The following is a 26,434-nucleotide window of genomic DNA, read 5'->3' on the forward strand; positions in this document are numbered from 1 at the left end:
TATATATATATATATATATATATATACAGTGAGGAAAATAAGTATTTGAACACCCTGCTATTTTGCAAGTTCTCCCACTTAGAAATCATGGAAGGGTCTGAAATTGTCATCGTAGGTGCATGTCCACTGTGAGAGACATAATCTAAAAATAAAATATCCAGAAATCACCATGTATGATTTTTCAACTATTTATTTGTATGATACAGCTGCAAATAAGTATTTGAACACCTGAGAAAGTTAATGTTAATATTTGGTACAGTAGCCTTTGTTTGCAATTACAGAGGTCAAACGTTTCCTGTAGTTTTTCACCAGGTTTGCACACATTGCAGGAGGGATTTTGGCCCACTCCACTTTCTCCTTCTCTAGATCAGTCAGGTTTCTGGCCTGTCGCTGAGAAACACGGAGTTTGAGCTCCCTCCAAAGATTCTCTATTAGGTTTAGGTCTGGAGACTGGCTAGGCCATGCCAGAACCTTGATATGCTTCTTACAGAGCCACGCCTTGATTATCCTAGCTGTGTGCTTTGGGTCATTGTCATGTTGGAAGACCCAACCTCGACCCATCTTCAATGCTCTAACTGAGGGAAGGAGGTTGTTCCCCAAAATCTCGCAATACATGGCCCTGGTCATCCTCTCCTTAATACAGTGCAGTCGCCCTGTGCCATGTGCAGAAAAACACCCCCAAAGCATGATGCTACCACCCCCATGCTTCACAGTAGGGATGGTGTTCTTGGGATGGTACTCATCATTCTTCTTCCTCCAAACACGTTTAGTGAAATTATGACCCAAAAGTTCTATTTTGGTCTCATCTGACCACATGACTTTCTCCCATGACTCCTCTGGATCATCCAAATGGTCATTGGCAAACTTAAGACGTGCCTGGACATGTGCTGGTTTAAGCAGGGGAACCTTCCGTGCCATGCATGATTTCAAACCATGACGTCTTAGTGTATTACCAACAGTAACCTTGGAAACGGTGGTCCCAGCTCTTTTCAGGTCATTGACCAGCTCCTCCCGTGTAGTTCTGGGCTGATTTCTCACCTTCCTTAGGATCATTGAGACCCCACGAGGTGAGTTCTTGCATGGAGCCCCAGTCCGAGGGAGATTGACAGTCATGTTTAGCTTCTTCCATTTTCTAATAATTGCTCCAACAGTGGACCTTTTTTCACCAAGCTGCTTGGCAATTTCCCTGTAGCCCTTTCCAGCCTTGTGGAGGTGTACAATTTTGTCTCTAGTGTCTTTGGACAGCTCTTTGGTCTTGGCCATGTTAGTAGTTGGATTCTTACTGATTGTATGGGGTGGACAGGTGTCTTTATGCAGCTAACGACCTCAAACAGGTGCATCTAATTTAGGATAATAAATGTAGTGGAGGTGGACATTTTAAAGGCAGACTAACAGGTCTTTGAGGGTCAGAATTCTAGCTGATAGACAGGTGTTCAAATACTTATTTGCAGCTGTATCATACAAATAAATAGTTTAAAAATCATATATTGTGATTTCTGGATTTTTTTTTTTTTAGATTATGTCTCTCACAGTGGACATGCACCTACGATGACAATTTCAGACCCCTCCATGATTTCTAAGTGGGAGAACTTGCAAAATAGCAGGGTGTTCAAATACTTATTTTCCTCACTGTATATATAGTGTATTTTAGCTGTAATAGCTGGTTTTAAGGTTTTATACAGTATATATGTGTATATAATGTATATATATATATATATATATATATATATATATATATATATATATATATATATATATATATATATATATATATATATATATACATTATATACACATATATACTGTATAAAACCTTAAAACCAGCTATTACAGCTAAAATACCCTCAGTTATATCAGAGCTAGCTTTTAGCTTAGTAAACTAAGTAAGAATAAATGAAAAGAAAAATAATATTAAAACAATTATAATAATCTTGCACAAACAGTATTGCATTCTCAAAATAAGATTAATAAGACTTTTAGGGCTAGAAATAAATCTGAACTAGATTAGGAGTTTCTGCAATGTTTTTCTAGCCAATCATCGAGCTAGTCTTGGTTTTTTTTCTGTTTTTTTCTAGACAAACTTGTGTGTCCAGTCAGTCGCACATGGCTGGTAAGAGGGTGGGAAAGTGTGTGGGCAAGATGCAGGCCACCTGGTTGATGAGGACAGGCTCGAGAAAGTGTGCCAGGAACACACAGTCCTCCTAATCATATCTTCATTTCTGCCAAGCAAAAGCCCACTCTCATTCTCACACACTCTTTCTTTTTTTCTTCCTCTTGGCCCTCAGCTTTCTCAGGCTCAAATTCTCTCTTTTGCTCTTTTTCATCTCTTTGTTTTTCTTCATCGTTATTATTTTTTGAATGTTTCAATCCTGAAACATTCTACAGCACTTGCTCGCTCATATAGGGATTTCATTCCTCCTCAGAGTCTTTCTTGTAATATCTTTGCAGCTCTGAATCGAGTCTTTCACATATTCAGACTTCATTATTACAGCTATAAAGAGACAGATATAACTCCCAATATCCCCATTTCACATCAGTTGTTGTTTAATGTTATATCGTTCATGTTTTACTCATCTTCTCTGTATTTATTACCCAATCCGTGTCCGTTAACCGATTTATCAGAGAAAGACCTCCTCCACTTTTAAGTGCAGACTAACTTCAGAACAGCAAGACATTACAAATCATCACTTGCTCATCATATTGGTTTCAAAACCGGAATAATGCTCGTCTAGACTTACAACCTTATTTCTAGAATAAAATACAATTTGTGGAAGATTATGTTATGATTTTAAGATTATTTATCCCTGTGGTTATTCTGAATCCTAAAGTTGCTTCTTTTACCTGCACATTGAGCTTAATTACCATCAAAGGCATCAATCGAGGGCTCGTATCTTTTAAGATCTTGATTGTATCTGTAATAACTGGTGTAAAAACTGCTTCATAATCACACTGAGGACATTAGTATTGTTTATTCCAAATGCTTGTTTTTTGTCGACGCCCACACATTTATTTACAACCCAATAACAAATTACAAGAATTAAGTCACCACACTCTTTCCAAACATTATCCAGGATGGTTATTATAATTTTTTCTTTTTTATAAGTTCTTGATACAAAGTACTTATGGCTTTTTAGTTGTTCGGTCGTTTGTTTTGAGTTTCTCATGCTGACTTTTATTCAGTGTTCAGTCACAACAAAAAAACATTCAATAATTTTTTATGGTGCAATAATTGTATTTTGAGAAGTAGCAAGTAATAATTACGCTTGTTTTTGCATCGTAACCACTGTTTATTACTGGACTATGATGTTTGCGAATTATATTGTGATTTGTGGTGAAAGTAGTGAGCAGGTGGAGAAGAGCCTGCAGAGGTGGAGGAACATGCTGGAGAGAAGGGGAATGAAAGTCAGTAGGAGTAAGACAGAGTACATGTGTGTGAATGAGAGGGAGGGCAGTGGAGGGGTGCGGTTGCAGGGAGAAGAGCTGGAGAAGGTGGAGGAGTTCAGGTACCTGGGGTCAACAGTGCAAAGTAATGGAGAGTGTGTTAGAGAAGTGAAGAAAAGAGTGCAGGCAGGGTGGAGTGGGTGGAGAAGAGTGACAGGAGTGATTTGTGCTAGAAGAGTGTCTGCAAGAGTGAAAGGGAAAGTTTATAGGACTGTGGTGAGACCTGAGATGTTGTATGGATTAGAGACAGTGGCATTGAGTAAAAGACAGGAGGTGGAGCTGAAGGTAGCAGAGCTGAAGATGTTGAGGTTTTCGTTGGGAGTGATGATGATGGACAGGATTATAAATAAGTTTATTAGAGGGACAGCGCATGTAGGATGTTTTGGTGACAAGGTGAGGGAGGTGTAATTGAGATGGTTTGGACATGTGCAGAGGAGGGACATGGGGTATGTCGGTAGGAGAATGCTGAGGATGGAGCCACCAGGAAGGAGGAAAAGAGGAAGGCCAAGGAGGAGGTTTATGGATGTGGTGAGGGAAGACATGCGGGTAGTTGGGGTAAAAGAGGCAGATGTAGAAGACAGAGGGGTATGGAGATGGATGATCCGCTGTGGCGCCCCCTAATGGGACCAGCCGAAAGAAGAAAGAGAAGAACTTCTGTTTATTACAAGACAGTCTTCATTTGAATAAATAATTGTTGAATAAATCTTGTTTTTAGTTTCAAAGCTTTGTTTTATTTTAAGACAGAATATATAATGATGAGTCCTAAATTAAGAGGACAGTAGTAGCTCTGGTCTTAAGACTTTTTGCTCTTTTTTAAAGCCTAAATGTTTTCTAATTTCAAGAAATCTTAACAAGTGTAATCATCTTGCTTATATTTAGATGTTTTTTTTTTTTTTTTGCAATGCAGACTTGGTCAGTCCTAAAAATGTTTTCTCGATCTTATAAAAACATGGATAATAGTAGCCCGGGATGGAAGTGGATTGTAGTCTGGAGTGTTGGTCATAAAAGTGACATAAAACAGATCTAATTCTGCTCCATGCAGACTCACTGCTGGAGTCCCACCAGGCTCTGTGCTAGATTTTCTTTTGTCCTCGCTCTACCCTCCTCATACCCTTATGGATGCAAGGACATATTAATTTTAATGAGTTTCAGACTATGCTGATGAGACTCAACACACCAAATTCTATACACCTAAATGTAGACCTCAGCAATTATTCAGAAAATTATAATTTTTATTTAATAAACATGGACAAGTTTTTTTACATTTTTTTTATTACACTTAATATTGTAGAAAGTCCATGAAACAACACTGTTCATACGTACTGTCTCTTTCTCCATGGCCCCCACCTTCCTTACTGTCCCTACCTTCTCCAATATTTCCACCTCATCCACTGTCCCATCTTCATTACTGTTCCCATCTTCTTTAATAACTCCACCTTCTTTACCCTTCCCATCTTATTAATTGTCCTCACTGTCTCCACTTTCTCCACTGCCCCGCCTTCCTCACTGTCCCCACTTTCTCCACTGCCCCCACCTTCCTCACTGTCCCCACTTTCTCCACTGCCCCGCCTTCCTCACTGTTCCCACCTTCCTCACTGTCCCTGCCTTCTTCACTGCCCCACCTTCCTTACTGTTCCCCCTTGTCCACTGCCCCCACACCTTTCTCACTGTCCCCACCTTCTCCCCTGCCCCACCTTCCTCACTGCCTTTACCTTGTCATCTGCCCCCACCCCTTCCTCACTGTCTCCACCTTCTCCACTGAGCCCACACCTTCTCCACCTCTTCACCTTCCTCTTTGTCCCCATTTTCTTCACTACCCTCACCTTCCTCACTTCCCCACCTTTCTCACTGTCCCCACCTTCTCCACTTCCCCACTTTTTCCTCTGTCCCCACCTTCCTCACTGTCCCCACTTTCTCCACTGCCCCACCTTCCTCACTGTTTCCGCTTTCCTCACTGTCCCCACCTTACTCACTGTCCCCACCTTCTTCAATGCCTTACCTTCCTCACTGTCCCCACCTTGTCCACTGCCCCCACACCTTTCTCACTGTCCCCACCTTCTCCACTGCCCCACCTTCCTCACAGCCTTTACCTTGTCCTCTGCCCCCCACACCTTCCTCACTGTCCCCACCTTCTCCACTGAGCCCACACCTTCTCCACCTCTTCACCTTCCTCTTTGTCCCCACTTCTCCACTACCTTCACCTTCCTCACTTCCCTACCTACCTCACTGTCCCCACCTTCTCTACTTCCCCACTTTTTCCACTGTCCACCTTCCCCACTTTTCTAATCTTCACCACTGCCCCATCTTTCTCACTTTCCCCACCTTCCTCACTGTGTAGTAAAACACAAAGAAATGGAAATAAGGAAGAAGAAGGTGGTAAAAATGAACAGAAATGTAGTTCTGGTAAGGCAGTATAGAAAACGGGCAGCATATCCACGAACTAAAAAAAGTTACAAACTGAAGCAGGTAAACAGGAAACTTTTTATTGTTTTTTTTTGTAACAAAACAGGAAGCAGTAGTGCATTTATCATGCTATCTGAGTGTTTGTTAGGGCAGGTGTAGTGTTATTGCACCAGTTCCCAAATGAGGCTTTATCTTTGAGCTAAAGAAGGTTCAGTCCCCTTGCATTTTCCTTCCCCTTGCATTTTCTTTCCACTACAGCATAGAAAGTGAAAATCTTGAGAGTGTGGAAAAAGATGTCAGAGATAGAGGTGATGTAACCTTGAAACATTCTATTTTTTTTATTTTTTTATTTTGTCATAAAAGGATCCTACAGCATGAACAGATGTAGTATATGAAGAGTTTTGGGATATAAGTGCAATTAATTGCAACATTTTGTCTTGTGGCTCACAATTACTTATCCTCCTGGTAATAATGGCTTCCCTGCCACGATCTCTCAATAATCTGTCAGACGTCAGACAATCTTCACACCCTCTTGTTTTTCGGGGTAAACAAATCACTCAGAAGTTCCCCATCAGCTTCCACAGCCAACCACGTCATTGTTACTGTGTATGCCATATGCAGCAAGAAATTTTCCCTGTTTGGTATTTATTTTCTTTTATTTAATAAGAACAATATGTACTTTCTGTCTGTTTAAAACAAATTAGTTCTATATGTCATTGGAGCAGTCATTCCAGGACTTTCCTTTTTTTTAAAAAAAGGTTGTTACAGAAAAACAGGGAAGCACAACTTCCTCCATCCTCAGACCTCCACATGGCTCTATCCCCATTCTCATCACAATCCTTTTTCACCTTCCTTCTTTATACCCCACCTTTTCCACCTTCCCTACTCTCTTCAGCATCTCTACAATCCTCACCACCCCCTTAGACCAAACCTTTTCCGTCTTCCCTACAGTCCTCAGTATCCTTACATCAGCCCTATGACCCCCTGCAGATCCCTTTTCCACCTTCCCTTCTTCCTTCATGACATTCACCACCCCCACGTTTTCCACTTTACCTACTCTCCTCAGCATCCCTGCAGTCTGTATTATCCACACCACCCCTGTAGTCCCCATCTTTTCCGCCTTCCCAACTCCACTTAACATCCTTTCACTCCTTACCACCCTCACCACCACTGTAGTCCCCTTTTTCACCTTCCCAACTCTCTCCATCATCCCTACAATCACCCTTAACACCACTACAATTCCCATCTTTTCAACCTTTTCTACTGTCCTCATCACCCCTACTGCCCTATAGAGCCCCTTTTACCAAATTCCTGACTCTCCTCAGCATCCCTACAGTCCTCAGCACCCTTACAACTCCTACAATCCTTACCTTTTCCACCTGCCCTATTCTCCTTGGCATCCCTGCATTCCTCATCATCCTCACCACCCCTGTAGTCCCCTCATTGTCCTCGTTCACTATTCTCCTCACTGCCCTTAACGTCTATGTAGTCCCCACCTTTTTCACCTTCCATATCATCCCTACCACCTTCATATTCCTTTTGTCTCTCACCATCCCCAACAGCCCCCATTGTCTCCAATGTCCAAATCCCTATAAGTTGTTACCTCAGAAAAGATTCTGCATTTAAACTATTGCAATATTGTAAACTTGTGATTTGTAGCTATGATATTAAATGAATCAACACATTCTGAACTGAATGAAAACTCTTTAGTCATGCTCTCTGTATCGAGTGAAGCCATTGTAGATGTTTATGCAAAGTAATTACGTTTAAAGAGCTCCGGGTCAGTCCATAGTGTTTGTCGATTGCTAATGGAGAGGAGCCCTGCTGTATCTGTGCTCATACAGGCACAAATTGTAAACTCATTTTGTGCATCTATCTTTGGTTAAGAAAGCTAAACGCACTTAGTATAACATGGGCAAAACTCCCTCAGTGAATTCTCTTTTTAAAAGGCAGCAGGAAATGTAATTAGATGTAAATGACTAGATCTTGGACTAGATCTTTAATTATTGGTGCCCAATTTATTATTATTTTGAATAGGAAGACATGTTTTAGAGACCAGTGATGCAGCTTAAAGAGGTGTGTGTGTGTGTGTGTGTGTGTGTGTGTGTGTGTGTGTGTGTGTGTGTGTGTGTGTGTGTGTGTGGCCACACAATCCTGCACATACAACATCGAATGCTGATTTTTATTCTATACTTTCTGTTTAGTATCAAATGATTACACTCCATTTATGGTGTAATGCCTCTTTAAGACTAAAGACTCTAAAGATTAAAACTACATAAAAGCAGTTACATACAAGGTGGTTTCAAAAAGTTTCGAGACTAATTCTGCGACACAACAGATGGCAGCACTTGGCTGCACACACAGTCACAAGGAGCACCGACCTGTCCTAAGTCACTGTGTCAAAAGACATTTTCCTGTGTACATCTGGAGCTGTGTTATTATGACCATGTGCGCACCCTGTCACCGAGCTCTCCTCACACGTGAGTTTTTTTGCCTTCCTCACTTCCGCACCCAACCTACTCCTGCGGACTTCGTCCCCTCTTCCCGAAGATGAAGATCCAGCTACCCGTGCTGACAACATTGTGAAAATCCAGCGTGGATCACCGAAGACACGCTTCAAGAAAGAAGACTTCCAGGACATCCTGGACGCTGTATTGCAAGGGGACAATTTTTTCCCTGTACCTTTTAAAACATTTGACTCCTCCCCTTTTTTTCCTCCCCTTGCTCAACCTGCAGTGAAACCCAAAGACATTCTGTCCTGGTTAATCTTATAACATGCTTGAGGGAAGTGAAAGCTCAGTGGTTAAGATGTTGGGCTTCTGTTCGGAACGTTGTGAGTTCACATGCCACCACCCCTAAACTGTCACTGCTGGGCCCTTAAGCAAGGCCCTTAACCCTAAATTGCTGAGTTGTATAAATGAGATGCTCTCAGTTTTAAAAAGGTTGGTGACCCCTGATATAAAGAGTCCAAGGTGTTACCATAGAAACGATCACGTGTTCACAATCTGCTCATAGTATGTTAGGAATGAGTAATGCTAGAGCTAGACGAAGTAGACAAACCATGTACAAAAGTACAAAAGTATTTGCGTTGTTTATTGGTTGTCCTCTGAGGTAAAAAAAAAAGGCGGATTTAAAGACATACGTCACCAGATTCAACCAATAAACAAGCAGAGAAACTACGCATAGGCTACTACAGAACTGTACACTGTACAGTACATGTACTCACTATAAATGTGATACAGTAACCTGTATTTCTACACAAAATTGTGTGTTTAATGTGTGTTGGAGGATGATTTACGGCTTAAACGATACAAAACTAATTTTCGGGGTGGCGTCCGCTTATCGCGGTTTTTCGTTTATATCGCGGGCGGTTTTGGAACGTGACCGCGAAAAACGGGGGATTACTGTAATGTTCATATTATCATTTTCATCACAAGACTCAACTCAGTTTATGTGAAAAGACTTTCTTACTCTCAGCACAACGATCTATTAATAGAAATAAGACCACGTGTGTTGTGGCGAGTTCGAGTCAGGAGCTTTTTCCATCATTTATTCCTCTCCAAATGTTCTGCTTGTTGTTGAACAGACGTAATGTGTCTGCATGTTGTTCTTGGAGGTCTAACACACACACACACACACACACACACACACACACACACACACACACTCTTTGAGCCATGGCCTGCTCTGTACTAAAGAACCAATTTTTCTAATGTCACATTTTTACTTGGACTGGACTTGAAATATTGTCAGTTCAAGTCCAGTCCAAATGGAAGAGAGTGTGTGTGTGTGTGTGTGTGTGTGTGTGTGTGTGTGTGTGTGTGTGTGTGTGTGTGTGTGGGACGTCAATACTAACAACGAAGCTAAACCACATATTGCAAAGTGTTTTTGCAATTTCACTGCTGTGTACACATTACCAGGGCAAAAGTATTGGGACACTGACTTCTCCAGCCATGTGTGATTCCTCCCCAAACAAGCAAACGAAGGAAGAAAAATGATAATAATTCCTTGGTGGAGGTCAGATACTGTATATGTTTTTTATAATTCAACTTAAATAAAAGTTGTTCTCAGTATACAAGAGGCTGTAGGTAAAATCATACTAATTTTTTATATGTAATAGAGGAGAAGTGTGTTACTATATAATTGTATAATGTGAAGTGTATTGCATGCCTAGAGCAGAAATTGGGTAAGGGCCTTGCTCAAGGGCCCGGCAGAGGCAGCTTGGTGGTGCTTGAACCCATAACCTAATGAGAAGTAACCCAAAGCCTTAACCACTGAGCTACCACTTTAACAACAAAGCTGCTTAAATGTCCCCTTTTGCGTGAACTAGTAGACCCTAAAGCCATCTCAATGAAGATCTGCTTTCCATGGGATTTGGAAGATCTCCTGCTACAGAGCTCTTAACATGATGAATGTGCACATTGACTGGGCTCCTCACATCTTCTACATCAGTATCTGCCTTTACTAACACCCTTTTAGCTGAATGAATCTTCACAAAATCTAGTGGAACATCTTCCAGAAGAGTGGAGCTTACTTTAAGGGTGAATGAGGACTAAATGTGGAATGGGATGCTTAAAAAATAGCACATAGCGATCTTCTATGTCCTGTAACCATCCAAACCGACTTCTTCTTATCTTATTTAGCAAATTCATTTCCACTGTGTTTACGCTCCACGGGGTTTCACGAGCGCACCGAATCCGACAGAACGAAGCAGACAAACTGCCCAAAATAGTCTGAGGAAACAGAAGTGCTGTTTTTGGACGTACAGATGGATTGTTTAGTCTTCATCTGACAGCCAAGCGAACGCCGGAGACGCAGGACTACCATCTGGATTCCAAAAATGTCAGAGATACTTAAGAAAAAAAAAAAAAAAAACTATGACTACTCTTTGGAAATGAGTAATCCTCACCAGCATGGAGAGCTTACACAAGCTGCTGGTTCAGTCTCGAAGCATTCGTGAAATGGCTTGGATTTCTTCGCTGATGTGAATTATCAAAAAACGGGACTTCTTCATGAATCTGAGGGGGATGAACTGAGTGGTTAAGTTTACCAGGGTGTAAAGAGGTTTCTCCAGGATCTTCTCAGTGCAAGTTCTTTCCTCAGTTGGAGCTGTGGAACACTGTGGAAAGGTAAAGACTTGTCACGTAGACATTATAGCACAGTGAGATTCAGAGCTGGGGTCAGAGCCTGCCATGATACAGTGCCCCCTGGAGCACAGAGAATTAAGGGCCTTGATCAAGGGCCCCAAGAGTGGCAGCTTGGCGATACCGGGGGTTGAACCTCCAACCCCCGACCTTCCGATCAGTGATTCTGTAATGTTTCAGCCTGGAGTGGAAGATCTTGAGTGCCTTCTCACCTCACCTACATCAGCACCTGACTTTACTAACACCCTTGTGCCTGAACAAATCTCCATAAAATCTAGTGGAACATCTTCCCAGAAGAGTGGAGCTTTTTATATGAGCGAATAAAGACTCACTGTTGAACACGATGTTCAAAAAGAAGCACATACCAATCTTCTGGTCAGATGTTCACAAACTTCTGTCCATCAGTTTGCCTATGACAGTTAAATAGATTCCGAATCCTCCAGGACTACCATCCGGATTGCAGGAATATCAAAGATCTCTTTGGAAACATAGTGTGCTAGCAAGAGATTTTCCATTCACTTAAACTAGAGAGACCCAAACCTGTTCCAGCACACACACACACACACACACACACACACACACACACACACACGTGCGCACACACACACACACACACACACACACGCACACACACAGTAACAATGGAAATTAAATGAGGTCATTAAGTAGTCCAATTTAGCTGTGTGTGTGTGTGTGTGTGTGTGTGTGTGTGTGTGTGTGTGTGTGTGTGTGTGTGTGTGTGTGTGTGTGTGTGTGTGCTGTTGTATTGATTTGCTACCCTCTGAATCAACTAAATCCAAACCATGCCAGCACAGACAGACAGACAGGCAGGCAGGCAGGCAGGCAGGCAGGCAGGCAGGCAGGCAGGCAGGCAGGCAGGCAGGCAGGCAGGCAGGCAGGCAGGCAGGCAGGCAGGCAGGCAGGCAGGCAGGCAGGCAGGCAGGCAGGCAGGCAGGCAGGCAGGCAGGCAGGCAGGCAGGCAGGCAGGCAGGCAGGCAGGCAGGCAGGCAGGCAGGCAGGCAGGCAGGCAGGCAGGCAGGCAGGCAGGCAGGCAGGCAGGCAGGCAGGCAGGCAGGCAGGCAGGCAGGCAGGCAGGCAGGCAGGCAGGCAGGCAGGCAGGCAGGCAGGCAGGCAGGCAGGCAGGCAGGCAGGCAGGCAGGCAGGCAGGCAGGCAGGCAGGCAGGCAGGCAGGCAGGCAGGCAGGCAGGCAGGCAGGCAGGCAGGCAGGCAGGCAGGCAGGCAGGCAGGCAGGCAGGCAGGCAGGCAGGCAGGCAGGCAGGCAGGCAGGCAGGCAGGCAGGCAGGCAGGCAGGCAGGCAGGCAGGCAGGCAGGCAGGCAGGCAGGCAGGCAGGCAGGCAGGCAGGCAGGCAGGCAGGCAGGCAGGCAGGCAGGCAGGCAGGCAGGCAGGCAGGCAGGCAGGCAGGCAGGCAGGCAGGCAGGCAGGCAGGCAGGCAGGCAGGCAGGCAGGCAGGCAGGCAGGCAGGCAGGCAGGCAGGCAGGCAGGCAGGCAGGCAGGCAGGCAGGCAGGCAGGCAGGCAGGCAGGCAGGCAGGCAGGCAGGCAGGCAGGCAGGCAGGCAGGCAGGCAGGCAGGCAGGCAGGCAGGCAGGCAGGCAGGCAGGCAGCACTATGATGTGCTCAGCTCTGGGATGTGATCAGCACTATGATGTGATCAGCTGATGTTTGTTAAGAGTAGACTACAGGAGTGTAAAGCGTTCTCTCCTCCCCTGTGTCTGATCAGGAGAATCACTGCAGGCGCATTAAGATCCTGGGTGACTGTTATTACTGCGTATCAGGACTGACCCAGCCCAAGACTGACCACGCCCACTGCTGTGTGGAGATGGGCCTCGATATGATCGACACCATCACGTAAGTCTACATTCACACACACCACACACACACACACACACACACACACACACACACACACATACACATACACACTGCATTAGTACTTTATCATCCATCTATCTGGAAAAAAAACCTTCAGATTAGTGGCTATGAACACGCTGCATCTGTTTTATAATTCTTGTAGTCATTCTTTTTTTCATTCAAGCCATTTTGGCAGACGCTCTCTTATCCAGAGTGACATACAATGAGGCCCAGCAGTAGCAGCATGGTGGTGCTGAGATTCAAAATCCAACATCAAACCACTAAGCGAACACCTTAGATGCTTGTAGATGCCTACATAAACATTTCATTCTAGATTGCTTTCCTCTTTAGCTCTTATATCTCCAATTTTCAATGAGAGAGAATGTTTAAGAGCGTTAGTGTTTTCAGTTGAGAAAACCCATGTTCCAGTTCAATTCCAAAAAAAATCTCCACTGGGTTTGAGGTCCAGGCTCTCAGGTTCTTCAATCTTAAGACACCAGGTGTATATTTGGGGCATTTGATGAATAGACTTACAATGATCTCATTTATACACTATGTATGTATAAGTATGTATGTATATATTATTTATGTATAACTGAGCAGCTGAAGGGTTGGAACCTCACTCAAGGGGCCCACAGTGGGGTCTCCCTGAGATTGCTGGATTTGAACTTCCGAAATCAAAAGTCCTGGGAGATTCTAAGAAACATTCGAACAAAATTGGTCTGAGTGCCACCATCTGGTTAAATTTAGAATTATGGTTATAGGCCAAAATTTTGAACCAATGTATTCAAAGCCTATCCCACTTGAATTTGCCTCCATCTTGGATTTTGTTTTATTGCTATTGACTCTAGAAGTTCTGCCCTATCATGACCAGATTTTGGCAGAGATCATCTTAAGCAAGACTGGTTGTGGTTTCTGTTGAAGAAGGAGCATCTTGCTAGGCTACCTTGCTGTTTAGCTCGATTGTTTTTGCACGTTTTGCTATTTTCGAATGCGGATCACGCAAGCGAAGCGGAGCAGATGGAAATCTCCCATCCTGCCGCCGTGCTGAACGTCCTTTTCTGTCAAAAGCCTTCTGTTTCCAGCTCGAGCGAGAATTGTTCACTCGTGCATGTTCACAACTGGCGCATGAATCAAACTGCGTATTTTTTTGTGTAGCGACATAAAATTATTGATTATTTTATTATATTAATAATACGAACGTGGTCACGCTTAAACTTTCATTTCAAAGGTTTAAAGGACTAAAGTTTGTGGACACCTGAGTATAAGATTATTTGTTTTTTGGTCAACCTATGTTATATTTAGTCTCCGTTTGCCCATATAATAACCTCCACTAATCTGGTAAGATGTTCCACTAGATTTCGTGGAAATGTGTGCTTATTAAAATACAAAGTCAGGTTCTGATGTAGGTGAGGTGAGGAGGCCTATGGTGCAGTCAGGGTTCACCTTCATCATGTTTAATAGGGTTGAAGCCCTATAGCAGATCTTCCACATCTTCCAACCCATGGAAAGCAGATCTTAATGGAGCTGGTTTTGTGCACAGGAGCAGGTTCGGGTCTCCTGGTACATCCAAAGACATCTTATATAATTGGATTTTAAAGTGCTTGTTTTTATTTCTTAAGCAGTTACAGTGACATCAACACTACATTTAGTCACGTCATAAACTCGACCAAACTATGAATAATTTGAATAAACAAGTTTATAAAGAAATACGTTGCTGTTGTTTATAGTGATATCAAAAGCATATTAAATAAATGTGTTATGAGTAAAAATGAACTTTGATGAAAACTTCATGATATTAATGTGAAAATCGAAAACAGATTTCTAGAAATGTGGCAATTAAAAAAAAAACTAAAGAAACTAAACAAAACTGTAATATCACATAAGTATTCAGAAGAAAGAAAGAAAGAAAGAAAGAAAGAAAGAAAGAAAGAAAGAAAGAAAGAAAGAAAGAAAGAAAGAAAGACAGAAAGAAAATAAATCAAGAAATCAAGAAATCAAGAAAGAAAGAAAGAAAGAAAGAAAGAAAGAAAGAAAGAAAGAAAGAAAGAAAATAAATCAAGAAAGAAAGAAAGAAAGAAAGAAAGAAAGAAAGAAAGAAAGAAAGAAAGAAAGAAAATAAATCAAGAAAGAAAGAAAGAAAGAAAGAAAGAAAGAAAGAAAGAAAGAAAATAAATCAAGAAAGAAAGAAAGAAAGAAAGAAAGAAAGAAAGAAAGAAAGAAAGAAAGAAAATAAATCAAGAAAGAAAGAAAGAAAGAAAGAAAGAAAGAAAGAAAGAAAGAAAGAAAGAAAATAAATCAAGAAAGAAAGAAAGAAAGAAAGAAAATAAATCAAGAAAGAAAGAAAGAAAGAAAGAAAGAAAGAAAGAAAGAAAGAAAGAAAGAAAGAAAGAAGGAAAGAAAGTACGAAAAATTATAATAAGAATTATAACAAATAAATATACAAATAATTAATAAAGAAAGAGAAAGAAAGAAAGAAAGAAAGAAAGAAAGAAAGAAAGAAAGAAAGAAAGCAAATATAACAAAAAATTATAACAAATAAATATATACATGAATAAAGAAAAAAATTTATAAAACATTATAACAAATAAATAAATAAATAAATAAATTAATTAATTAATTAATTAATAAAAAACTTTTTCACATAGGGTCAGGCAGGAAAGCTTTTTTCCATTAATAAATATATTATCTTTTAATAACTAAAATCTGTATTTACTCTGGTTTTCTTTGTGTGATATAAAAATTAGCTTGATGATCTGAAGCTATCTATCTATCTATCTATCTATCTATCTATCTATCTATCTATCTATCTATCTATCTATCTATCTATCTATCTGTCTGTCTGTCTGTCTGTCTGTCTGTCTGTCTGTCTGTCTGTCTGTCTGTCTGTCTGTCTGTCATCTATCTATCTGGCAATATCTATATATACTGTATATATATATATGAATAACATTATGATCATCTGCCTAATATTATGTTGGTCTTCTTTTGCTGCTAAAACAGTAACACTGTTCCTTCCTTGGAGCACTTTTCATAGATACTGACCACTGCTGACCAGGAACATCCCACAAAAGCTGCAGTTTTGGAGATGTTTTCACCCAGTCGTCTAGACACAACAATTTGTCAAACTCGCCTTACGCTCGGCCATTTTTCCTGCTTTTAACATCAACTTTCAGGACAAAATGTTCACCTGCTGCCTGATAAATAAATCCACCCACTAACAGAGAGATAATCAGTGTTCTTCACTTCACCGCTCATAATGTTATAATGTCAAAATGTTATGCCTAAAAGGTGTATGTGTGTGTATATATATATATATATGTGTGTGTGTGTGTGTGTGTGTGTGTGTGTGTGTGTGTGTGTGTGTGTGTGTGTGTGTGTGTGTACTGTACTAACCCCTTTTGTACCGCAGGTCAGTGGCGGAGGCGACGGAGGTGAATCTAAACATGCGTGTGGGTTTACACACGGGTCGTGTGCTCTGCGGCGTTCTGGGCCTCAGGAAGTGGCAGTACGACGTCTGGTCCAACGACGTGACTCTGGCCAACGTGATGGAGGCTGGGGGGCTACCTGGGTATGACTGTAACCTCACTGCATTATCAACACACACACAGACACACACACACACACACACACACACACACACACACACACACACACACACACACTTCCACTTAATGATGTGGTATTTCCTTATTGTTCTGAGATCAGTTAAACTCACACAGTCCTCAGTGCCTCAGTGTCACTGACTGCAATTGTGGTTTAATTGATTACATTCACATAATTGAGTTGAAGTAAGATAGAGAGAAAGAGAGATGTTTAACAAGTCTTTATTCGATCATTAATCCTTTTTCCACATTTACATTATATACACCACAAATATTAATAAACACTAAATAAATACATTGGAGTAGTTTAGAAATTTTAAACCAGTGATAAAACCCACCCACAGTCCAGACAACAGCAAACACTTGCATCTTATTAACTAAGTTAATGTGAGCGTATTCGAAATCGAATTCTGTCCATCACCATCCCTTTCAGCATGTTCTTCACATCTACTGAACCGATTCCTAATGTATTGTTTTTGACTTCCAGATGGCCAACTAAGAACTAACATTTTTTACTTTCATAGTATGTATATCTGGGGTCACTAATGAAACATCTAGGGGAGAAGGTTTCACCCATACCTTCAAAACAAGACTTTAAAAAGTTTAAAAGACCTTTTAATCTTACGCAACAAAGTGATGCAGCTGTTCTCCATCTGTTTCCATCCCTGAGATGACGATCTTCTGGCATCTGGCTCCCACCAAACAGCGTTTTATGCTGACTGACGAGAGGATCCTGCTTTTTATTATGGGATTATGAAACAAGCGAAAATGTCTCTTGCCATGCTGAAATAGTAGAATAGGGTTAAATTGTTAAAGTCTAAAACTTTTAGTTTATCGTAGCCAAGACTGGATGCTCTCCTAAGTAGAGGGCAAGCTATGTTGGTCCATCCCAAGTCATCTTCAAATAAAAGTCTCTGTGCTCCTTGTAGTCGAAAGGTAATTATATGAGTTCTTATGTCCACTAGGCTTTGTCCTTTCTGTGCTAATAAGTAAAAAGCAGATGCAGGAGACTAGTGCTCTCAAGTCCAAAGGAACTCCACAAATTGGCTTTGGACTGCTTTTATCATGTCTTCTGGAGGCTCTATGATGTTCAGCTTTTGCCAAAGCATGTAGGCAGTACATTTATTTGTAACCAGGACCCTACCCCTATAGGATAGTTCTGGTAATAGCCATTTCCATTGAGACAACTTAGCTAGCACCGTTCCCAGTATGCCCTCCCAGTTCTTTTGCCTGTTCCTAAAAACACCCCTAGAACCTTGATCCTATCTATTTTCCATTTCAGTGGAAGCTGTGGTGACCCTCCATTTCTCTAGGAACCCATTATCAACTCCTCACTCTTTGCCCAGTTGATTTTGGCAGATGAACATTTCATATATGGCTAAAATCTGAGTGTTTGGATATTTTCCTGACTAGCGATAAAAAACTGTGCCATCATCAGCATATGACGATACAGAGATGCTTGAACCTTTGGGGTCTCCTTGTATACAGAAACCTTTCAAGTATTTTCTTAATTTGCTTAGTAGATGTTCTGTTGCTATGCTGTATAGTTGTCATGAAAGTGGACACCCCTGGAGAATACACCTCTTAACAGGTACTGGACAATTCAGCCCACTCCCTATCTTCAGCATTACTGACGCCTCAGCGTACAGTAGTTTTATCAGTGAAATAAACTGTTCTCCAAAACCATATGTTTCTAAAACTTTAAAAAGGTAGACATGCGCCACTCGATCAAAAGCTTTTCTTGGTTGAGAGAAAACAAACAATATTGAAATCATTATTTGAAGAGAGACCAATGGCACCCCTGATTAAAAATAGATTGTCCATAATTGTGTGTCCTGGTACACAGTATGTTTGTTCTCTTTTCTATGAACGATACAGAATGCCAGTTCTTCAGCAACCCCAAGTCTCCATTCTTTGGTAGAAGTAACAGCACTGGCCGCTGGAAACTATTGGGTATTATACCCTTCTTGAACCATACCAAACTTTTCCTAAAACACCTCAAATTTCTTTTTAAAAATCTGCCTAGTAGACCATCGAGTCCCGGGGCAGGGTGCAACAGCAGACCTGTTGAAAGCTGCTGGACTGCCTCCGATAGTTCATCAAGGTTTATTCTCGACTCCAGCATATTTCTCTCCTCTTGTTCCACTTTGGGAAGTCATTTCAAAAGTTGAGCCATGCTCTCAGACTTACAGTTAGTTGGTCCAAACAGTTCTTAATAAAAGTCATTGGTTATTGGCTTTCTCATTTCCCCAGGGTCTGAAGTTATGGTGCCATCTTCTCGATTAAGGTATAGTATATACCTTTTAGGAAGTATACGCTTTTGCTGTGCTGTTTTACACTCAAGATTAAAAAAGATGGCAGTCGGAGCATTCATTTCTTTTACCGACGATTTTCTGGCTCTTATTAAAGCACCTTTAACTCCTTCTTCTAGTAAAGCATACCAGCTCCAGCTTACATTCAATTACATTCAATTAAATGTTCTATTTTTCTGATGTCCTTTTATCCAACTGTGAAAACTGCTGACAAAACACCATAATATTTGTTTGACCAACTTTCCACCACACTCTCAAACTGATCCTTTCTCAAACCCAAAATTTCCCAGGACCTACAGGATTTCTCATGGAAGGACGTATCTTGCAGAAATGTTAGTGATATGATGGTCAAAAAACCTACTGGAAAATATGGTTGCATTAATTACTATTAATAATTAATTACAGGATCTACTGGAACATCTTTCCAGAAGAGTCAAGGTTCTTCTAACATCAAATGGGGACTGAATGTGGAATGGAATGGAAGCATATACCAAACTGATGAAGTGTGTGTTTGTGTGTGTGTATTTGCATGTGTATCTTTAGGAAAGTGCACATCACCCGCTCCACGCTGGAGTGCCTGAACGGCGACTATGAGGTGGAGCCAGGAAACGGGCGCGAGAGGAACGCCTTTCTGCTGGAGCACGACATCGAGACCTTCTTCATAGTGCCGTCTCACCGTAGGAAGGTGTTTAAGTGTGTTTGTGAGAGAGAGATAGTGTGTTTATGTGGGTGTGTGTGGGGGTATTGTTCCATAGTGTTAACAAAATATTGCTGAAAAGAAAAAGCTTTGACTTTGAACTTGACACTCCCACTGCTGTGCTTCACCAAATCCAAGAAATGTGATCTCAAATCAGGAAACCAAAGCTTATTGGCTGATCAGCATTTACTGATTTTTTTCCACAATCAACTGAGATAAGAATAAAAAACATTTAAAGCCACAGTTAGTTTGTAGAGGTCTTTCAAAATGTCTTTGGATGCTGTAGCATGAAATCACTTCAACTAAGAAAGCTCTTTAAAATGTACTGAGGCAAACTGTTCTGTGGTCAGACAAATCGAAATTGTAATGTCCTTTTGGACACCACGTTTTCTGGACTAAAGAGGAAAGGGACTATCGGGCTTGTCATCAGCACTCAGTTTAAAAAGCCACATCTCTGTTGGAATTGGAGTGCGTTAGTGCCTGTGGAATGGGCAGCTTGGACATTTGGAATGGTTCCATCAGTGCATCGATATACAGGTTTTGGAGCGGCAAATGCTTTCATCCAGAAAACATCTATTTTTTAGGGACGGCCTTGCGATTTTTACCAAGACAATGAAAACTGCGTACTTCATCTGTTACAAAAGCATGACTTTGTAGTAGAAGAGTCCAGGTGCTGACCTGTCCTGTCTACAGTTTAGACCTTTTATTATTTGAAAACATTTTGGTCACCATGAAACGCTGTTGAGCAGCTAGAATCCTGTATCAGACACATATGGGACAACATTCCTCTCCCAAAACCTCAGCAACTGCTCTCCTCAGTTTCCAGATGTAGACGGAGAGAAGAGGTGATGCTACAGAAGTCGGCCATTTTGTTTTAACCCTTTCAAAAACCTATATTGAGAGCATCCTTCAAAGTAGCAGATGTCGAAGTGGACATGATGCCGCCATCACCATGCTTCATTAATATCTATAATATATTCTCCCCGAAAAAAAATAGATCAAGAGCTACTTTTCAGGCACACCATTTTCCAGTGTGAAATGCAGTTTCAGAGCAGTCAAAATGATAGAGAGTTCTAGAATGCAATTCGGCTATATGTTGTTGTGTGACCCTCTTTTTAAGAGCTGCTAAAATTATGAACCAAGAACCTTAGAGATGGATGTGAAATAATTCAGTGACTGTAAATCTGTATCTGTATCTTTCTTTCATTTCGGCTTCTCCCGTTAGGGGTCGCCACAGCGGATCCTCCGCACGTTTGATTTGGCACATGTTTTACGCTGGATGCCCTTCCTAACGCAACCCTCCCCAATTTATCCGGGCTTGGGACCGGCACTAAGAGTGGCTGGGGATGGTTCCCTGACCGGGAATCGAACCCGGGTCGCAGCGGTGGGAGCGCTGCATCTTAACCACTAGACCACCAGGGGACCTAAATCTGTATCTGTATGTGCATTGGAAATGTTTTTAACTCTCATTTCGTTCCCTAATTGAGTTAAAGACATTTCCAATGCACCACAGTTGCACAAGTAATGGCAGAGATTAGGCTCGACTTGTTAGCATAACCAGTGTGTCGACTGAGGTATTATTATATTTTGAGAAAAGCATTAGGAGAGTTCTTGGAGAGGCTAAAGCATGACTGTGAGCTGGCGGTGAGTTTGCTAATGGAGGAAGGTAAAAGTGAATTTCATTCTCCTCCACGATTCTTTAAGACAAGTGAATAAACTCAAAACGAAGAGCTTGTAACATTTGTGAGAAAAAAATGTATGTATTAATCAAAAAGAGTCCTCTTATCAAAGCTTGTGAGCTAATCCTCTTAGCAATAAATCGAACGTATGTAAAACGTGTCAGAGGAAGACAAACGTGAGAAGATCATTTATAAGCTATGCAGCTGAAAGTCCTGCTCTGAGTTTCAACAACTACTTCATATAGGTTGTGTTAGAGTTACATTATAGTTACTTTACAGCAATATATTATCATTACAAAAAAGATACATATAGTTACATTACTGTTATATGTTATTGTCATGTTATGGTTGCATTATGGTTACGTTATGGTTGTGTTATGGATACTTTATGATTGTGTTATGGTTGTGTTATGGTTATATTATAGTCACGTTGCAGTTATGTAATAGATTGTTATGGTTAGGTTGTGGTTGTTATTGTCGTGTTATGGCTATGTTGCGATTATGTTATGGTTACAGTGCAGTTATGTTATAGTTGTGTTATGGTTACGTTGCAGTAGGATTATATTTGTTTTATGGTTATGTTGTGGTACCCTTATAGTTTTGTTATGGTCGTGTTATGGTTAACTTACGGTACCATTATATTCGTGTTATGGTTATGTTGTGGTACCCTTATAGTCGTGTTATGGTTATGTTGTGGTACCCTTATAGTCGTGTTATGGTTACGTTGGTGTACCCTTATGGTTTTCTTATGGTTGTAGTATGGTTATGTCGTGGTACCCTTATAGTTGTGTTATGGTTATGTTGTGGTACCCTTATAGTCGTGTTATGGTAACGTTGGGGTACCCTTATTGTTTACTTATGTTTGTAGTATGGTTATGTCGTGGTACCCTTATGGTCGTGTTATGGTTACGTTACAAAACCCTTATGGTCGTGTTACGGTCGTGTTATGGTTACGTTACATTTACATTTACATTTACATTTACATTTACATTTACATTACATTTGCGTCATTTAGCAGACGCCCTTATCCAAAGGGGCGTACAAAAGTGCTTTGAATAAATTTACACTGGTATGCAAGATTACAAACTTAATATAAATATAACCCTTGAATTCTACAAGCTTGGAAAGTGCTAATTTAGGTATTTCAGGAAGAGGTAGGTCTTCAGTTGTCGCTTGAAGATAGTCAGGGACTCTGCTGTACGGACATCTAGGGGAAGTTCATTCCACCACCTTGGTGCCAGAACAGAGAAGAGCCTTGAAGTGTACTTACCTCTCATTCTGAGAGAAGGTGGTACCAGTCAAGCAGTGCTGGAGGATCTCAGACAGCGTAGTGCAGTGTGAGATGTGATGAGGTCACTGATGTAAGATGGTGCTGGTCCATTTTTGGCCTTGTAGGCAAGCATCAGTGTTTTGAATCTGATACGTGCAGCTACTGGAAGCCAGTAAAGGGAGCACAGCAGTGGGGTGGTGTGGGAGAACTTGGGCCGATTGAACACAAGTCGTGCAGCTGCGTTTTGGATCATTTGCAGTGGACAAATAGCATTCAGGGGAAGACCTGCCAGCAGAGAGTTGCAGTAGTCAAGTCTTAAAATGACAGAAGACTGAACAAGTACCTGGGCAGCCTGTGTGGACAGAAATGAATGAATCCTTCGGATGTTATAGAGAAGAAATCGACAAGAACGAGCAACATTAGCAACATGTGGGAAGAAGGACAGTTCATTGTCCATAGTTACCCCAAGGTTATGAGCAGTGGCTGAAGGGGAGAGCAGAGAGTCATGAAGTGTTATTTGGAGATCTTTACCTGGAGATGAATCACCTGGGATGACCAGCAGTTCTGTTTTGCTGGGGTTGAGTTTTAGTTGGTGAGCACTCATCCATGAAAATACAATACGTTACAATACCGTTATGGTCGTGTTATGGTTAGGTTGTGGTACCCTTATAGTCATGTTATGGTTAGGTTGCGGTACCCTTATAGTTGTGTTATGGGTATGTTGGGGTTACTTTGTGGTCATGTTATGGTTACTTTGCGCTACCATTATACTTGTGATATGGTTACGTTGTGGTACCCTTATGGTCGTGTTAAGGTTACGTTGCAGTAGCCTTATAGTTGTGTTATTGTTGTGTTATGGGTATGCTGGGTTATGTTACAGTCATGTTATGGTTAAGTTATGGTCGTGTTATGGTTACTTTGCAGTTACGTTATGGTCTTGTTATGGTTACATGTCGTTTATGTTATAGTTGTGTTATTGTTACGTTGCAGTACCCATATGGTCGTGTTATGGTTGCGTTATAAGTATGTTGGGGTTACTTTATGGTCGTGTTATCATTATGTTGCGTACCATTATGGTCGTGTTATGGTTACGTTGCGGTATCCTTTATGGTCTTGTTATTGTTGCATTATGGGCAGGTTATGGTTACGTTGCGATACCCTTGTGGTCGAGTTATGGTTATGTTGCGGTACCCTTATGATCTTGTTATTGTTGCGTTATGGCCATGTTATGGTTATGTTATGGCAATGTTGCGTTTTTCTTGTGGTCGTTTTATGGTTATGTTGCGGTACCCTTATGGTCGTGTTATGGGTATGTTGGGGTTATATTATGGTCGGGTTATGGTTACGTTGTGGTACCTATATCGTTGTGTTATAGTTGCATTATAAGTATGTAATGGTCGTGTTATGGTTACAATGTGGTACCCATATCATTGTGTTATGGTTGCGTTATGAGTATGTTATTGTCATGTTATGGTTACAATGTGGTACCCATATCATTGTGTTATGGTTGCGTTATGAGTATGTTATTGTCGTGTTATGGTTACAGTGCAGTTATGTTAGTCTTCATATGGTTACTTTGCGTTTACTTGCTGGTCGTATTATGGATACATTGCGGTAGCCTTACGGATGTGTGATGGTTGCATTATGGGTATGTGGGGGTTACATTATGGTCGTGTTATGGTTATGTTACATTAATCTTGTGTTAATAGTGTGTTAAAATGACATTATGGTTGTGTTATAGTTACATTATGGTTGTGTTATAATTACATTATAGTTTTGTTATAATTACATTATGGTTGTGTCATATTTACATTATAGTAACATTGATTGATTGATTGGCTGTTTCATGTTTGTGTTCACTTACAGATCTTTCCAGGACTGATCCTCTCCGACATTAAACCTGCCAAAAAGATGAAGTTTAAAACGGTGTGCTACCTGCTGGTGCAGCTCATGCACTGCCGCAAGATGTTCAAGGCTGAGATCCCTTTCTCTAATGTGATGAACTGCGATGATGGGGACAAGGTATTGATTTAAACCGTGTGTGTGTGTGTGTGTGTGTGTGTGTGTATATGTGTGTGTGTGTGTATATATGTGTGTGTGTGTGTGTGTGTGTGTGTGTGTGTGTGTGTGTGTGTGTGTGTGTGTGTGTGTTTGGTTATGTGTGGCTAATTATTTTGGGTTAAGGACGATTTATAGTTATGTTTCATATCATGGTTCTATTTTTTTAAAATTACGGTTATATAACGTTGTTTTATGGTTATATAAGGTTGTGTTATGGTTTTATATGGTTGTGTTATGGTTATATTGGAGAAGCTGGTGTTGGATCTGTGATGATTGCAAATGTTGAGCTATTTTATGAGTTGCTCAGGAGCTCCTAGTTTCTGATATATGGTTGTGTTATGGTTATATAAGGTTTGTCATGGTTGTATATGGTTGTGTTATGTTATATATGGTTGTGATATGGTTATATATGGTTATTTTATGGTTATATAAGGTTTGTTATGGTTATACATGGTTGTGATATGGTTATATATGGTTGTGATATGGTTATATATGGTTGTGATTTGGATATATAAGGTTGTGATATGGTTATATATGGTTGTGTTATGGTTATATATGGTTGTGTTATGGTTAAATATGGCTGTGGAATGGTTTCATATAAGGTTTGTTATGGTTAAATGTGGTTGTGTTATGGTTATATATGGTTTAGGAATGCACACAAAGGAACGCATTTCTATTCACACTGTCTGTTTTACTTCCATCTCTTCTCTTCTCACTTGCCTCCCCAGTGTGATTTTCTTCAACATCTAGCTTGCTCTCTTATTCTTCTTCTTTCTTTTCTTCTTCTCCTTTGCCTGTCTGTCTGTATGTATCTCCCTCTCTTTCTCCCTGTACATCTCTATAATTACCACCCTTTCTCTCTCTTTCTCTTTTTCTCCCACACCGCTGGGAATGACCTTTCTAAGAGCGCACTCTTTCTTCTCTCTGCTTTCTCTTTTTTTCCTCTTATCTGCCTCTGTATTGATGCTGGAGACTTCCTGTTGAGAAGGAAGTAGGGTTCACCTTTATTTTCAGCTCTGTGTGCTGTTCTTTTTGAAGAAGGAACAGCGAGGGTGTGTATTTATTTCCTGTAAACAAGTACGTCTCAGAGTGTATTCCAGGTCTCGGGCTGGACACGGCTTCCACAAAGTAGTTCATACTGTATGTTTACGAATAATGAATAATATGGATATGAATATTCAATCATTTTTTTTATATAAATGTAATGTTCACATAATACATTACTTTTATACTCAGTTTCAGTGCAAATGTATTTTTTTTCATGTACAAATCTGTAGTTTTTTAGTTTGAGTTCCATTTATTTACTTTTATATCATCTGATAAACAGTGATATCTACAGAGACGCATTACTGAGGGTGTGATTAGAGTTCTGTTATAGTTACATTATAAATGTGTTATAGTTACATTTGAGTTGTGTTATAGTTACACTATATAATTGTGTTATGGTTGTATTATAGTTGTGTAATGATTGTATTAGAGTTGTGTTATGGATGTGTTCTGGTTATGTTATAGTTGTGATATGATTGTATTATAGTTGTGTTATGGTTACATTATGCTTGTATTGTAGTTGTTATAGTTGTGTAATGATTGTATTATAGTTGTGTTATGGTTGCATTATGGTTGAATTGTAGTTGTGTTCTGGTTGTTTTCTGGTTGTGTTCTGGTTGTGTAATGATTGTATTAGAGTTGTGTTATAGTTGTGTTCTGGTTGTGTAATGATTGTATTATAGTTGTGTTATAATTGTGTTCTGGTTGTGTTATAGTTGTGTTCTGGTTGTGTTATAGTTGTGTTATGGTTGTTTTATAGTTGTGTTATAGTTACATTATGATTGTATTGTGGTTGTTTTATAGTTGCGTTATGGTTGTGTTATAGATGTGTATGGTTGTGTTCTGGTTGTGTAATGATTGTATTATAGTTGTGTTATAGTTGTGTTCTGGTTGTGTAATGATTG

The 26,434-nt window shown here is 40.7% G+C and overlaps 1 protein-coding gene across 1 annotated transcript in view; it reads left to right on the top strand.

Moving 5' to 3' along the window:
* Positions 1 to 26,434, top strand: part of adcy1b (adenylate cyclase 1b) — a 71,397-nt gene that overhangs the window by 30,371 nt on the left and 14,592 nt on the right. The window contains exons 5-8 of the mRNA XM_083542626.1: positions 12,728 to 12,855; positions 16,271 to 16,429; positions 19,319 to 19,460; positions 24,288 to 24,443. Of these exons, the coding sequence (XP_083398752.1) occupies positions 12,728 to 12,855; positions 16,271 to 16,429; positions 19,319 to 19,460; positions 24,288 to 24,443 (585 nt within the window). The remainder of the gene's footprint in view (positions 1 to 12,727; positions 12,856 to 16,270; positions 16,430 to 19,318; positions 19,461 to 24,287; positions 24,444 to 26,434) is intronic.

Source organism: Silurus aristotelis (genome assembly GCF_946808225.1).
Source record: "Silurus aristotelis genome assembly, chromosome: 5".
Classification (NCBI taxonomy): Eukaryota; Metazoa; Chordata; class Actinopteri; order Siluriformes; family Siluridae; genus Silurus; species Silurus aristotelis.